The sequence below is a fragment of the Clytia hemisphaerica genome, unplaced genomic scaffold (genome assembly GCF_902728285.1).
Source record: "Clytia hemisphaerica strain Z4C2 unplaced genomic scaffold, Clytia hemisphaerica genome assembly, whole genome shotgun sequence".
In the NCBI taxonomy this organism is placed as follows: Eukaryota; Metazoa; Cnidaria; class Hydrozoa; order Leptothecata; family Clytiidae; genus Clytia; species Clytia hemisphaerica.
The window spans coordinates 1,124,950-1,141,360 of record NW_027103359.1 but is presented as its reverse complement, the minus strand read 5'-3'; the positions used below and the strand labels follow the sequence as shown (position 1 = coordinate 1,141,360).

Below are 16,411 nucleotides of genomic sequence, written 5' to 3'. Positions count from 1 at the left end.
GTAAACTGGGCTGATGGCAAAATTGACACCCACTCCCAATCGTTTAAGTCTGGGGTACGTCTCGTAAAGAAATATTTAAATCCCCAGACACGCAACAAGGAAATCCTCAGTTTTCCGGGGCATCAACAGGGTCATTGCCCGAAAATGTGCGGGCCAGCAGGGTCATGTGTGGGACTTTTTTAAGTTAAGAATAGCCAAGTCACTCTAAAAAGTTCAGCCCATACCGTAGGTCATCTTACACAATGAAGTATAAGCCCGAAGGGCTAGAAGTGAATCTCCTAGGTAGGATTTGAAGCCGCTAAATCCTACCTAAGGTGGGTGAATTGCACCAAATCTGTACCGTGGTTTTGAAAACAAGACAAACTGTCTTTAAATTGCCATATAAGTAGATTTGTTAGGTATTAGAACTTAAGTTTTTGTGGATCTGGCACTGTGGCAGAAGTTATCAGTCAGGACTAAGTCATTTTTAAATTTGTTTCGTCTTTGAATATTAGCATATGCCTGTCATTTATCCACTCGATTTTAAATTTGGCTTTCTAAATTCTTGTCAATTTCATCTAAAAGTATTACTATAATGGAAGTATATTTATTCAAGGATTTGAAAATTTCAAGCTATTTTCTTGAACCAAATTTGAGTTATAACTGAAAATGTGTGACGCAATAAGGAGATAACAATTTTGTTGTTTTCAAAGGTGAATTCAGCATATTTATTCAATTTTTTGGACCTACCCCGGTGGAGATCCTATAAATCAACCATTGTATGTTCGTCTGTTCGTTCGTCCGCTCATTATGAGCTTTTCTTGAGATTGGCTCATCAGTTTTTTCTGATTTCTTGTACAATAATGCAAAACAGCAATGCCCAAAATGTGACGAAGCCCAATTTTTGGAGAGATTTCAGCCAAAAAACGGCTTAAAAAAGTTTTTTGGACATCATTAATATTTTCTGATTCTTTGCATGAAAGTAGGGTAGCATCATAGGTAAAAGATGGTTCAAGCAAATTTTTGCAGAAAAAAATTTTCGGCTCAAAAAATGCATCTTTATCTATAAAAATCACTATCTATAAGCATACATTGATGTTCTTAGCCAAATAACTCAATTTTTTGATGAGCAGATAGATATCTTTTTTGCTCATGAAGGCTTAATTTTGAAGAGTATTTGTGTTTAGACATGAAATCTTGGCTGATGTGCTTATATAGAAAAATTGACCAAATTTGATATTTTTTTGTAAGCACATTACCAATTACCTAATTATTAACTTTTCTCGAGATTGGCTCATTCATTTTTATGATTTTTTACACAACGGAAATTGCAGCCAAAAAACGGCTGAAAAAAGGGTTTTTTGGACTTTGTTGAAAACTGGGTCATTAATTTTTCCTGATTTTTTGCATGAAAGTAGGATACCATCATCGGTAAAAGATGGTTGAAACAGATTTTCACACACAAAATTTTTCGCCTCAAAAATTGAATCCTTTATCCATAAGAATTATTATTTATAAGCATACATTAATGTTTTTAGCCAAATTACTCATTTTTTTGATGAGATAGAATTTTTAATTTTTTTTGCACATGAAGGCTTAATTTTGAATAATTTTAGTGTTTTGAAATTTTGGCTGTGCGTCGTGTTTTTTATAGAGAAATGGGCCAAATTCGATATTTTTTATAAGCACATTACCAATTACTTAGTTATTAGCTTTTCTTGAGATTGGCTCATTCATTTCTTTATGATTTTTACATAAAGGTGCCTAACTATAATTATAAACCCTTGAATGTGGCGGAGCCCGATTTTTAAAAAAAGATTTGGCGGCAAACTCTACTCTTAGGTTCCAAATAAACGGGCCCCCCCCCCGCTTGTTAATTTTTCGAAAATTTTCCAACCCCCCCGGACCTTATTAGGACCCCCCCGTTTATTAATCTCGAAGAATATTTTCAGCTGTCAAAGAGAAGGTCCCTTATTTTGCTCTAAATAGCGTGATTTTAGCCTATTTTTACCTTATTTTTGGGTTTCAGAAGTACAATTTCCAACCCCCCCGGCAATTAGGTCCCCCCCGTTTATTAATTATTAGAAAATTTACAACACCCACCCACACCCCCCCCACCCCCCCGTTATTCGAGCCCCCCCCTAGTACTCTAGAAAATTAAAATTTGACCACTTTGATCACTAACCGTTTTAACCCTGCCCCAACGTGTATACAAAACAGTGTTTTCTTTATAGACCGGAGTTAATTTCAGCCATGAGTGAAATCTTTTTAATTCACCCTGTGGTGAAAAACAATTCGGCATTACTGTCTAATATAAAATATTGAACTATCTTAAAATGTTATACATCAACTCATTTTTCATTTCAGCTTGAAATAGAAATAAATGAATAAATAATCTTTAAATACAATGAGATGAGTGAACAGCGAAGAAAAACATGTCATGGATAACCATCTAGTCAATTACAACTATGGTAGTAAATCTAGGTAAGGTTTGAAAAATTTCATATGAAATATAAAAGTGTTCATATTTTAACTTATGCTAATGTCAGTGTGGTTAGAAACTTGAAGATCATTAAAAAACATTTCACAGGTTGAAGGTGTTTATGATATTTAAAAATTCAAATCACAGTTTTTTTGGAAATACGTAGCACTGTGGAATTTTTCATCTCTCGTTTCTAAGCAAAAACTACGTCAGCCTAGCAAAAAACAAGTAGAAGTGTTAAGTGTTTCTTTCTCTCTACAGAGAATGATTTCGTATAATTTCAATGTGAGCCTTTTTGGAATCTCACATCTGGCTTTTGTACTTCCCAAAGGCTGAGCCGTTCCAATACAAAATTTCATAATACCTGATAATACTACTATTTTCTGGACATTCCTACATTTCATTCCTAGTGGAAATGAAATTACTCCAAACATCTTCAACTGTTACGTATACAGAATATTTTGAATATATGATATATTGATACAGGCATTAAAAACATCTTCATTTTTTTCTCCAGCTTCTGCCCATCATCAAACTTCATCAACACCATCCGTATCCAAGACAACGAAATCAAGCAACAACAGCAACTACCGAGAAGCATCAAAGGCAAATGGACCAAGTCTGAAGATGAGAAATTGAAGACATTGTGTGTCTCTTTGGGCACTGATAACTGGTCGGCCATTGGTAACCATTTCCCTCAAAGAACTGAAGTACAATGTCAACAACGATGGAGAAAGGTTTGTGGATTTTTAAAACTCTTGCCTAGGGACCTAAGTCGCTCACTAACTCAGCTAACTGAAGCTTTCTCAATGCAGTCTGAGTAACCATCAATTTGGTAGAATATTTTTATCTCCCAATTTCGTTTACCAACTTAAGTAATGTTGTGAAAATTAAAGTAATCTTTAGCTCATCATTGTTATAGTTTTGCTCAATTTTTCACGTTCTTAAAACTATCGCGATCGGATACGTTTCTATCTTTTAGTAGATTCTATAAAGGATTCTGAACTTTCTACCAAACATACCATCTCACCCATCATTAAGTAGATTCCATTTCGCGTCGTCTAAAATTTCGTAACCCTAGTGATACCAGACCAACATCACCAAAACCACTTACGCAATTCGAAAGCTCTCAAAAATCGATGTACAATCATGTTCGTAATATTTGAGAAAAAAGGGAAATCCTACGGGAAGTTTTGAAACTACAATCGATTTGTAAGTGCTCTAAAGTAGGTTTGAAGGGTAGAGTTTTAACTCTGAGTTTTAACGCTAGACTTAAGACTTAGAACCTTAGGATCTGAGGATCCAAAAGTTAAAAAATAGTCCAATAAGGCTCAGAATATAGCCTGGAAGTCTGCCAACCCCTCCCAAATTGAAATATTCGATTAAGTTAAAGAGATAGCCCAAAATCGACTTTCTCGCCAGAACTTTAAATCTTGAAAAACGTTAAAATAACTGGAATTCTCATTCTATTTCGACCATGATTGTAGAAGATTCTCAATCAAGGCTGTTCCTAACGTAGGAAGGCCATACATTGCTCAAGATAATCGAGTTATTTAGTTTATGTATGACCTCGCTTCCAATTCCAGGTTTTGGACCCTAGTCTCATCAAAGGTGCATGGACAAAGGAAGAAGATGACCTTGTAGTTCAACTGGTCAATCAATATGGTCCAAAGAAATGGTCACTCATTGCTTCACACCTTCAAGGACGTATTGGTAAACAATGTCGTGAAAGATGGCATAACCATCTGAATCCCAATGTCAACAAACAAGCATGGTCTGAAGAAGAAGATCGACTCATCTACGAAGCACATTCCCAAATCGGTAATCGTTGGGCGGACATTGCTAAATTGTTGCCAGGTCGAACTGATAATGCTATCAAGAATCATTGGAATTCGACCATGAAACGACGCTTCGAACCCGGTTTTCGTCAACGTACTAAACGTGAAGAGCGTCGTATTATTGCCGCCGCCGCCGATAAGGAAAACGTCTACCCAAGATGCACTTCTTCGTCAACTGTCACTGGTCGAGATCAGCTCATTTCGTCACAAAGTCTGGTCAGTAAACCCATGCATGATTTACTACCGATATGCGACGAAGACGGGGGCATCAACATCAAATTGGAACCTGAGGATCACAATAACCAGTTCAGCGATATCGAACCTGATCCAGACCTGGTCATCACACCGTTGAAAGACATTAAAAATTTCTCAGATATTTTAGCAGAGATGGGTGGCGTAGATGGGATCTTACAAACATCACAAATGCACCCGTTGGCTGATGACAATAAAGAGAATTTCATCCCGTTGATTGAAACGCAGCCGCATGAACAACAGAACACCACCACTACACAAAACAGGTGATTTGAACTTTATTAGATTTATTTATTGTTTTTCCTCTAGTGAAAACAAAAAAACTATAATCGATAAAGGCAAACCTTTCAAATCTTGAGCTCTCATACCAATTCTGATTCTATATATTCCTAGGGAAAAGAGGCTACATAGAATAAGGCCTTTAGTCTCGTGCTTTTAGACTGATTTGCCAAGTACAAAGTGATGTTTTCTATTGTGTGTACTGTTTCACTCTCTGATTTCTTACATTCAATAATATAATTTGTATGTTATATCTCCTCTTTTCTTCAGGAGTCTCACTTCCATCCCTGGACGCTACAGCATGCCACCGAGTATTTTACGTCGATCTAAGAAGTTTCCATTCTTGGATGCTTCCAACAATACGTTCAGCAAAGATGAATCCATTGTTTCGTACCAACAACTGGGCTTCTCACCTTCAGCATTTCTGAACACTTCAAATTCGTATAATGGAGAAACTTCAAAAGAAATGGTCACTTCGACACCAGCTAAAGGTTTGATGATGTTTGAGTTTTGTTTAAGTATGCTTTATTTCGTAAGGTACACCTCATGACCTAATTATTCGATTTTCTTTTTTTAATGTTAAATTAATTTTACTGGACGCTTACAATGTGACCGGAAAAGGCGGAAAAATAATATTAAAAAAATGCTTACAGTTTACACCTATTTCTACACAATTGTTTTTTTCTTCAAAAACCCTAGAAATTTTCCATCTTATTGTAATAATTCCGAACCTAGTAGGTGCTTTTTTAAACACACAATTTATACGTCTCTTGACCACTAACGTTAAAATCAATAGCAAGGTGCGGTATCGATAGATAAATCACGACGACTGACGGATTTCATGCCTTCGTTCATGCTACGGAACTTTTTTACGGGCTGCCCCGAGGGAAGCTCATTGAGTTTCAAGCCGAAGGCTAGAGGTCAATCTCTTTGGTAGGATTTGAAGCCAACAAATCCTACCAAAGTTGCGCGGCCTTGAGCGACCCGCCTGGTTTTTACACAAATGACAGATTGAAACTAAAATTTACCGCTTAATTTCGAAAAATATATCACTCGAAGACAAAGGAATTGCTAGATTCAATCCGTCATCAAAAATACGGCGCATATTTTAAGGCTTCAATTTTTCTTGCCTGAGAAAGGTTAGAGATTGACCTCTAGCCCTTCGGGCTTGAAACTCAATGGGGAAGCTTGCCTCGTAAAGAAATCAACTTTGCTTCCAGAACGAATTTTCGCATGATTTTTTTAGAAACAAAGAGGGCGTAGTACGCGTGGTAACTCTATCTTGCTTTTGGTTTAGCCCGTAGTAAAGTTTCTTAGTTTAGATTAAATGAAGTCTAGAAGTAATTCATCCATCGTCGTGATTTATCTATCAATACTTGATGTCGCTTATATCTCTTACGGAATTATTTTGATATTCTTTAGGCTTGACGACCACTCCTATAACGCCCTCGATTATGATCACACCTCTGGTTGACGAAATTAAATTCAATCACGGGAGTAGCTCCAAAAAACGAAAACCATTCTTCAGTAGCGCCACCAGTAGTCTCAAGAAACCTAAGAAATCACTAGTCAGTACAACTCCTCGCACGCCAACGCCTTTACGAACGAGCAAGAAAGAGCAAGTATGCACGGATACTAAGCTAGCTACCATTGATGAAATTTCTAAATTGTTAATGAAGAAAGCGAATACTTCGAGTGGGACAACTCCTGACCATGATTATGCAAAATTAACTGAATTGAATTCCATAGCTGTGGATTCGAGCAATGACTTTTCCAGCGGTTCTAGTAAGACTTCTTTGAGGCGGACCCTTTTTGATGAGACGCCCTGTCAAAACTCGATGGTTCGACCGCTCGGCGTGAACTTGTTTACTGAGAAAGAACTGAATGCTATTGAGCAAATGTCCACTTGTTTCACACCTCAAAAACGAAAAGATAATTTGACTACAACGACGGCAGCCGAAAGTAAAGAGAAGTCACAGCACAAAGTGACTTTTCAAGACACATTATCGTCAACTAGTTTTGTCAAGAAAAATGATAAAGGATTCAGTTTCATTTTGAATTCACAACAAATGCCAAAGATGAGCTTATTTCAACATCCACAGCAAAATAAACAACAAGTTGTGCAACGCCTGAAACAACTTCCCGGGCGGCAAGAGATTCGTATTTTACCGCTGGTCGGGAAACCAATGAAAATACCTATTCGCAGGTTACCTCCACGTAATTTGAAATTTGCAGACGATAGTGGACAACGTCAGCAGCTGTTATCACGCCCAAAAACAAACATACGCTCAACGCCCACCCAGAGTGATGCTTTCCGGGCGGTAGCTTTCGGACAAAGTCATGACCAGAAATTTTTGACTGAACAGGCGCGTTTGATTATGAAGGAAATTCAACAAGCTAGTCTTATATGACGAATGGTGCTTATTGTTATTTTTTGTTTATATTTAAGTTTTTTGTTTTAAGTCTTTTGTTATTTTTATTTAAGTTTGTTTTAAAATGTTGAATAAGATTGTTTGGTTATGCCTTGTTAACAATTGTTTGAAGCAGCGGAGCAAATCTATATATTGAGCCCCCCCTCTCACATATAAGCACACGAATTTTCGAAAAATAGATGTTCTGAGACTGAGAATCTGGCTCGAATGAATCTGAAAATTTTGCGATCTTCTTAACTTGTTTATTTGAGAAATTAAATGTGCGGGAAACAATGTTTAGCCTTGATTGTAAACTAAATTAATCCGGTTGTTCGGTGAAAGTAAATTATACCTTTGAAATATTCTGATAATTGTATGAAATTCTCACCAAGTTGCCTTCCCTTACTTATTATTATGTTAAAATGTTTTATTTTTTTTAAAAATAAGCTTTAAATATGTTACAATATATTAGGAAAAGTAGGTTTCTCGTTTTATAATATTCTAGTACTGGCTGGTCCTTCTAGTCATAGTTAGAGAGACAAGGTATCAGTTAAGTCTAGAAAGCCAACAAAACTGTTTGTAAATTTTGTGGTAATCTATGCATGAAATTGATGAAAAAATCTAAAAATCTTTCTTGACGCAGTGCTCTAGTTCGATTTCAAGTTTAAAGTCGTAGATTTTAGAATCTCTACGTTTGTTATTTTACAAAAAAAGGTTTTTAAAATGGACTTTTTATTTTAACGTTTTACATATATAACATATATTATTGCTGTCACTGAATAATAATAATAATAGATTTAATGAATTGTACATATTTTAGAATAATTTTTTTGGTCAGGTTTGAAGAACCATTATTATATTTGTTTAAAAAAAGATTCGTTCTTATTGTATACCCTTTAGTGAACTAACTTTTATGGGGACTTTTTCAAAGATGTGCCGATTTCAGCTTTATTGAGGAATTTAAGTTGGCGGATTTTGACTTGATTGAAGGAAATTCGAGAAATTCTGTGAATTATTTATTTTTTGAAAATTTTCCTGAAACTTATTTATTGAAAATTTCTAGAAATATATTTTTGTAATTTGGGGCCAAATCGGTTTGAACAGCAACATTTGTTAGAGACTCCCCCGGTTATTTGAAGTTCCGAGAGAGAAATTACCTTCCGAATTTCTTAATTTTGTCGAAAACTAATTTTAAGGTATGGCATGGTAAATTGTCCCTTTTTGCATAAAAACGTGCTTTTTACCCCAAATTAGAGGTGATTAGAGGCGAAAACTAATTGAGACGTTTTAATTTGAAAAATATACTTTTTACAAATACTACCTTTATAGAGACAATTTCGTTTGAAAATGAATTTGTTTTATGACGTGAAAAATGATTTTTCATCCACTTTCTCTCGACTGAAAAACTATAAATGAATTTATCTCAAAGAGAATTTGAATCCATTGAGTTTTTGTCTGATTTACTTTGGACTTGGTCACCGTGTTGCAAACACCGTTGGCGCCGCTTAAAAAAAAACAAGAGAGAACTTTCTGTAGTATTCATCAGAAAAGAATTTTCACTTTATCCACTTTTTCCTAACGTTGGTCAAATCTTTATTATGAAAATGTATACTAGTGCAATGCGAACCTTTAACAAAGGTTAACATATTCAGACAAATGTAAGAAAAGCAATGTGTTCATAGAGATAAGCGAGTCAAAATTTTAATTCAATTTAAAAACGAGATTTTACTTATATATCTACACCGTTAAAACTGCCCTCAGGCGGTCGATAACTAAAAATTTTGAAGATACTGGGTGTCTCGAAAAAACGTCCTGTGTCAGAACACGACTACAAAAGAAAGATTTTCACGCTCTATAAGAAGGACGAATCCGTTAGAGGATGCCAGCATCGGGTGAGGATCGAAGTATCGATTGATGTCAAATGAACTTAGTAAAGTTTAAATTGTAGAACGTAGAACGATAAACCTGTTATACAACTAATTAAAGTCTGTCTCAATATAAACTGCAGCGGAAAATGAAAAAGACTGTAGCTTTTGATAAGCTTTTGATAGAATTCGAATTAAACGTCAGTTATGCGCTTGTTGACAAGATAATGAGGAGTGGAATATTATACAGTAGAGAAATAAACAAATTAGAAAATGAAGAACAAAAAAATCAACATGAAGTGACAACAATATTTTAGAAGACAAGAACAATGAATACATTTCTTTTCGTATAAAATTATTAATTTATCTATAAAAATAAATATTTTGATCAATAAATAAGTACCAATTTACATTAAAAATAAGTTTGCTGCAACAATCTTAAAATATTATCTACAACATCTCTTCGCTGTGTGAACTGTGGTTTCGCATTCTATTTTCCAACTCAACTCATCCACTGTCAGTGCTGCAAATTTTTTTCCGTGAACGGACGGAAGTATCTTCGACGGTCAGAAGTATCATCTTTTGACGGCCCATTTTCCCTTTCCTATCTTTCACCTTATCTGTTTCTACTTTCTGAGACTTAGTTTGTCATTTCTGACTGATTTTTCATACCTGTCAATCATTTGTCCATCAATTTCGACCTGTCTAATTTTCGCACCGAGTGGGATTCGAACCACCACCAAAGAAAGACCTTCAGATGCGGAAGCCAGCGCTTTATCCGTTGAGCCATCGCCGCACAGCAAAATCACGCAATTCATAACATATTTTACCAAACTAGCAAAAGACGGGGGTAATGTTATTATAATATGGGTAAAAGTACCCCTTTTTTAAACTGGCTGAAATTTGAGCCGTTACTAGCAACCCTGCGGGGCCCAAGGCGCCGAGTATGCACCCGGCACAGTGACAAGCCGTTACTAGCAACCCTGACCCTACCTAATTGATTGGTATGACCCAATACCCCCTGAACCACGGAATGACGGATAGGAAAAATTAAAAATGATACTTCTGACCGTCAAAAGATGATACTTCTGACCGTCGAAGATACTTCCGTCCGTTCACGGAAAAAAAATTTGTGTCAGTGCTCGAGAACATTGAATCTCTAACCTTTCCCAGGCAAAAAAGTGAAGCTACTTATTTCCCCATCAAGAACGCGCAACAATATCATGACGACGGATTGTATCTAGTGGTTTCTTTGTTTTCGAGGAATGTATCTAATTCTAGCGATAGGTTTTACTTTCAATCCGGCTAAAAACCACGTGCGGTCATTCCGGATGGATAATTAAGTAGCTTCATTTCCTATCCTAAAGTTTTTACTTTAGCCCCTTTAAACTTTAAACTCAATGCTCGAGAAAACTATTGACGGAATTATCAAAAGTAGAGTGCCACTACGTACTCTAACTACATGGTTAAAACTTGAATTGGTTGCCCGCCCTGAATCTTGGGCGTTTCGTCAGAATTGTTCAGTAGATTATCATCCAATATTTTATTGACTTTTGCATAAACAGCCAAGTCAATGTTTTTGATACATTCAAGATATTCCATTTCACGTAAAGTAATGTATCTCCTAAATAATAAGCAATCCGTTTTCGCTGTTTTGGATCTTTGTAACATACGCAAATGATTACAGAGATAATAAATCAAACCCACGATTGACATAGCGTTTGAGAAGACTAGTAGAAACCATATTATAACGAGCGTGTGTTGATAGACGGCGTGTGACGCCATTTCACAAACGACGGTCATTTTGTCGGTATACGATGTCGTTAAATCGAGACGGACGTCGTGTAAATCGCACATGCCGAAGATCGGTAAAAGTTGATTCCCAGGACTCGGTGTTTCTCTTTTTTCAAAGTATAGTCTTTCGGTAGAGTTGCCTTTAGACCATGATAACCAATCGAGACCATATGTATAGAAACGGTCGTTAAGTAGCCTATGTAAAAATGACATGGCGAGAATGTTGCTGAATATGTAGAGACATTTAACGCCATAATTTGCGATCACTCTCAAGCGGTTTCGGCGTATGGAATTTATCTCTTGTGAGAAATAAAGATAAGCCAATTGATTCATCTCCATCTAAAACAGATAAAGAAAAACGAATCATTAATTGGTTAATTTTTCCAGTGGGAAGGGCTCCCACCGGGTCTGTGAGAAGGGGGTGTTCTAATGGGACAAGCTGGAGTTTTTACAAGCTCTTGTTTGATTTGGTTGGTCGTTAACCAGTAATAAAACAATTTTGTTACTTTTTCTAAAGAACGCGTCATCTCTATCACTTCAAATGACCAATTAGTGAAGTATCTTGTAAAAACTCCAGCTCATCCCGTTCTAATAGCCAATGTACTAGCTTACAGTCTTTTTTCATGGAAAAACCAAAAACCAAATTGACATTACAAAATTGGAAATAACATTTGACATTTTTATAATACCTGATGCCATGAATCAGTAGGACCCGCTTAAAACTAGAAAATTTGGCTGAAAATTCATGGAAGAAAACCTAGCATTTGAGACAGGGTAGAAAAGAATTCAGAAAACGTAATCTTACAATAAGTTTTCCATGGGACTATCTATTAATAAAACCTACGTGCAATAATTTTTTTCCGTGACAACAAAATGTAAATCAGGGATGGGAAACTAAAGTTATAAACATCCGTTTTGAGATGAAGAATATTTTCCATTTCACCAGAAGGGTATGAGTAAGCGAAACCATATCAGATGCGTGTATCACAAAGAGGAGTGCGACCAATAAAAGAAGACCATGATGTCATTATTTGGTCCCATACGGGACATAGAAGGGAAATAATCTTAAATGCTTTTTAAACACCTAATCAAAATAGGGCTTTTTGCTAAGGTCAGCCCTTTTTTTCTAAACAGGAACAACAAGTCCAAGGTTCAAAAGATGAAAAAACGTGATAAAATACAAAAAGTATGAAAAAAATGAAAAAGAAACCCACAGAAAGCTCTAAGTTTTTATATTCCAGTCAGACCTGATTTTTCTCAAGATATTCTAGTTTTTTTTCCAAAAGAAAGGAAGGTTCCAAAATTTGAAATATAGAAAAACCCTGATATGAAATAAAAATCCATTTTCATTGACACATAGATTTCTTTCGGCTTTTTGAACGGTTTTCGCGGTTACAAGATTACATACAGAAGAAAACCTTTCATATTGGCCATTATCTTTGAATTGATACAATAAAACAGGGAATAAAACCTTTTAACACACCAATATTTTCATAAAGTAAATAAATAAAATATTTCTTTTACGTTTGTTGGGGAGCCTAAACCTCAAAATGTGATGATACTTTTGTAAAAATAAAATATGACACATAGGTTCCACCATTCATTAAACATGAAGAACCAAATAACAAAAATTTTAAACCAAACAAAAGTTTACGGGGTAGTGGGTGGGGGCCACTTAGGTCTTTCCCTAAAACCCTGAATCCTACCGTGGGTAACAACATGGTAATACGAATTTCACTATCTTTGAAATATACAAACTTTAACATTTGATTCACGCTTAATTATTCGCAGCGATAACCTTAGTCAAAACTTTTTTAAAAGGCTGTAAAAATGCTGGTAGAAATATTGCTCCTCCTTTGGGTACAAAAACCATTAAAATTTAAAAAGCAAATTGAATCTCCAGGGGGGTACTAGGCTTGCGAGATGACAGGGGTTACCCTTAGAGAGACTATTTCCTACACCCCCTTCTCACAAAGGCTCGACGGAAGCGGGGAGACTTCAGCCTCCCCACATTTGAGCAAATGAGATTTTTTTTCTCAAATTCCTAGTCAAATTCCTCATTTTGAGCCTTCAGCTTCCTCACTTTTGGGGTTGTTCGGCCAGGCCTGTCAGAGACCCACTGGGACCCCTTTCCACTGGAAAAATCTTCATTGGTGGAAAATTATCCTCGAATTTTTGCCCCTATTGAAAATAATCAAATAAACAAATTCTCACTGTAAAATGTTATGATATTTTTCAATTCCCCACTGAATTTTCTGACTTGCAAACAAAATAATTCAAATCCCAGCCATAGAAAATATGGAAATATCAATCCCCATCGAGTTTTGGTCCGTTATTTATACCCCAAACGGCATAAAAAATCCCACCGCGTTTGTGAAAAAGGGGAGTTTTCCTCAAAATTTAAGCCAAAATCTTTAAACTTTAGTCAAAATTTCAAAAATTTATGACTCTTTAAGGGAGTCGATTTTTTATTTCCGTAATTTTACGGGCGGTGAAAGGTACAAAAACAAAACAAAACTCACCTGTAGGTTTTTTAGGTTCGATCGAAGATTGATGAGATCAGTGTTGACCATACGAAAGACGATATAGGGGAAATAAAAGACAAAGGATAGCAACAACATTGACATTGGCATCCATTGATATTGATTGAAATATTCTCTTTCCATCGCAAAACAATTTTCTTCGTCTGTACTACCCCCATATTCGTTGACACGACATAATTGTGACGGGTCGTCCGGTCGGTAGCCGTTCCATTTCAGTTCGAACGGGATTCCGTAATAAGCGCTCTTACGCATGTGTTCACCTAACTGTGGATAGATGTAAAAACCTTTGGCCCAACAACCACGATGTATGAATTGCGCCGGTAGTTCTTTACCCTTGCTTTTGACGGGAGGTATACAGCGTGTCTCACTGTGGAACCAAATTAAACTTAAACCCATGCTGACAACGACGAGGACTTTGACGACTAAGATTCGTGAAACCTGATCGGATAAATGATCGTCGCGTGTTTTTAGTTTGATACTTAATAAAGCTTTTAGTGAATCTCCGACGTAGAAAGTCATATTGATCCAATGTAAAGTTTATGACTGTCCGTAGAATTAGTAAACTAAACGTTCGATTATCGAATATGTCAAACAGCTTGATTCTTACGAAGATATCAAGGTCTAGAAATGACTCAATGCCTTGAAAATACCGCAATCTAATTTCCAATTTCACCGGCTGAAGTGTGAATGGATTTTGACTTGTGATGCGTCCACGAAAAGTCTGCTTTGAGTCTGATAAACGACGGCGGATAATCAATCTAGTCCTTTCGATTTTTTCCTTCTCTTCTCACTTTATTGACTAATTAATACGTCTGTGTACAATATTCTTCTTTTTTTATATATTACCCTGCGATATTAAAACGAAAATAATTAAGAAGTAATGAAGAAAATAAGAAAATATTTATCATAAAAAAAAGACGAAAAATATCTTCCCATCATTTTAATCTGAAGAGGTAAAAAATAAGTTTGGATAAAACCGTCTCATCATCACATCATCAACAGCTTCTAGTATTTTTTTATGTTTTGTTCTTAATATTTTTTATGTAACTCACACAAAAAAAATGAAAGCCCCCATTTTACGTGAAGCGAATAATATTATAAATTATTAACAAAAAAATACTATGAAAAATATTTAGTACAAGGAGCGCCTTGTACTTGTACTAAGCACATCTGCTATTCTTTTGCTTATAAAAACTTTTTTACCCGCCCTTCATTAAACCTATCGAAAAAAATATGTTTCCTATATTTTCGATCGGTCTATCAAGTAAAAAAATATGATATTTTGAAAACTTATACTCCAATAATTCATGGACAGCCCTTTTGAGACTCTTAGCCTCCAAGAACTAATTCATTAGGGAGGTCTCATCGGAATCCCTTGATTGCTTACTCACGAGAAAGGACATGACCCCTATAAAGTCACGTGCAATTACTTATTGATACGGGTGACTTAAAAGATTTCACCCCCAAAATATCTAAACTGCCATGATTCTATTTTATCAAATATCGTTCGTGCGATTCAACAAAATAACGCCCCGCAAGGCGAAGCCCGCATTGCTAACAGCATTTATAATTTGGAAAGTCTTATTGCGATACCCATAAAACCTTGTACTTCGAGATAACTACTCAAAACGGAGGGGTAACTTGCTTTAACAACCGAATGGGGGTGTGCCACTTGAACTTAAAAAATGGAACTTAACCACTGACATTGGTTTTCAACAAAATTCGAACCTTACCGATGAACTTTCTACAAGAGCAAATAAAATGTGGACTCTGTCAAACATAAAACCCAGAATCATTGAAATAACCAAAACTCGATCTTCCTTCACACCCAAACATAATTTCAATCATCAAAAAATCGTTTTTAAAAAGTTCTTTACAAGGTCTTCATTTAAAGTGACGTTGATGTTTGTTGAAATCCTCAGCAGGAAAAGAGAAAAAGGGATTATGTTGTGGATTATGTTCGCAGGTAACAATACACCGTTTTCATGTCTCATGCACACCCCAGACATGAAGCCCGTGTATTCCGTTTCATTCCAAAACAAAATGAAACCATTCTAGAAGTGACGTAAAGATGGTTTTCAACCAATAGATAGCTTCACCTTCATTTAGACACCCCTGTGTCACAGACCCGGTGGACCCCCCAGCCCGGTGGAAAAATGGGCTAAAAAATCGTCCCCGGTGGAAAAGATATCCTACAATTTCAACCCCACTGTGAAATTACTCTATGATTTTATCCCCATTGAAAACTGAATGTAAAAAATTCCACTCCAAAACCATCCCCACTGGAATTTTCGAGCTGGAAACAATAGATTTTCTATCTCCATTGGCATTTTGGTAGAAATTTTCATCCACACTGAAGGAAAAATCTCTACCGGGGCAGTGAGACAGGGGTGTATTTAGTTTCGGAGCAAAACGAAACTGTAGTGGGTGAACGTGGTCTATGACGTTGCAACAAAAAACACAAAACCGTCACAAAGCTTAATGTTGCGATGATTAAATTGAAACCCAAAATGGTCATCAGTATCAAATTTGTTTGTTCGTGAACTTATCAATACAATACTCTAAGATATTTGGCGTCGTGATATCCTGGTAAGCTCTACACCTAACGACCTTTTGACCACTTTATTTGCGCGATAATTATGTCTTTAAGCTCTAGTTTAGACGGCCGATTTTCTGCCCTGCCTATTCCAATTGTTAGAGTATGCAAAAAGTGGGCAAAAAGTTTGCAATTCATTTTTTTGCTTGAAAAAGATTGAAAGAAGTCATTGCATTATCGTCAAAAGAGGGCAATCGCATTGATTTAAGTCAGCCAACTTCCTGTCCACTTTAATTCAGAATTAGAATAGACATGGTGAAAAGTGGGCCGTCTAAACTTCTAATTTAATGAAGATTTAAGACTTAAAAATGAAGAATATAAAAGTTCCTTTAAACCATAGTATATCTTAAGGGCTCTGACCATAGTCCAAAA

At 36.0% G+C, this 16,411-nt stretch overlaps 3 protein-coding genes across 4 annotated transcripts in view; 2 read left to right on the top strand and 1 right to left on the bottom strand.

The window, feature by feature from the left end:
- LOC136822412 (uncharacterized protein C19orf47-like) overlaps positions 1 to 16,411 on the top strand; it is a 136,333-nt gene that overhangs the window by 45,750 nt on the left and 74,172 nt on the right. The gene's annotated exons all lie outside the window — the stretch shown is intronic.
- Positions 2,351 to 7,909, top strand: LOC136822281 (transcriptional activator Myb-like). The gene is made up of 5 exons (XM_067078523.1): positions 2,351 to 2,463; positions 2,979 to 3,198; positions 4,048 to 4,817; positions 5,101 to 5,321; positions 6,253 to 7,909. Exons 1-5 carry the CDS (start codon positions 2,420 to 2,422, stop codon positions 7,239 to 7,241), a joined length of 2,244 nt encoding a protein of 747 aa, XP_066934624.1. The 5' UTR covers positions 2,351 to 2,419; the 3' UTR covers positions 7,242 to 7,909.
- LOC136822272 (innexin inx3-like) lies at positions 10,380 to 14,057 on the bottom strand. The gene is made up of 2 exons (XM_067078515.1): positions 13,423 to 14,057; positions 10,380 to 11,239 (listed from the first exon to the last, which is right to left on the bottom strand). The coding sequence occupies exons 1-2, from the start codon at positions 13,960 to 13,962 to the stop codon at positions 10,565 to 10,567; spliced, it is 1,215 nt and encodes a 404-aa protein (XP_066934616.1). The 5' UTR covers positions 13,963 to 14,057; the 3' UTR covers positions 10,380 to 10,564.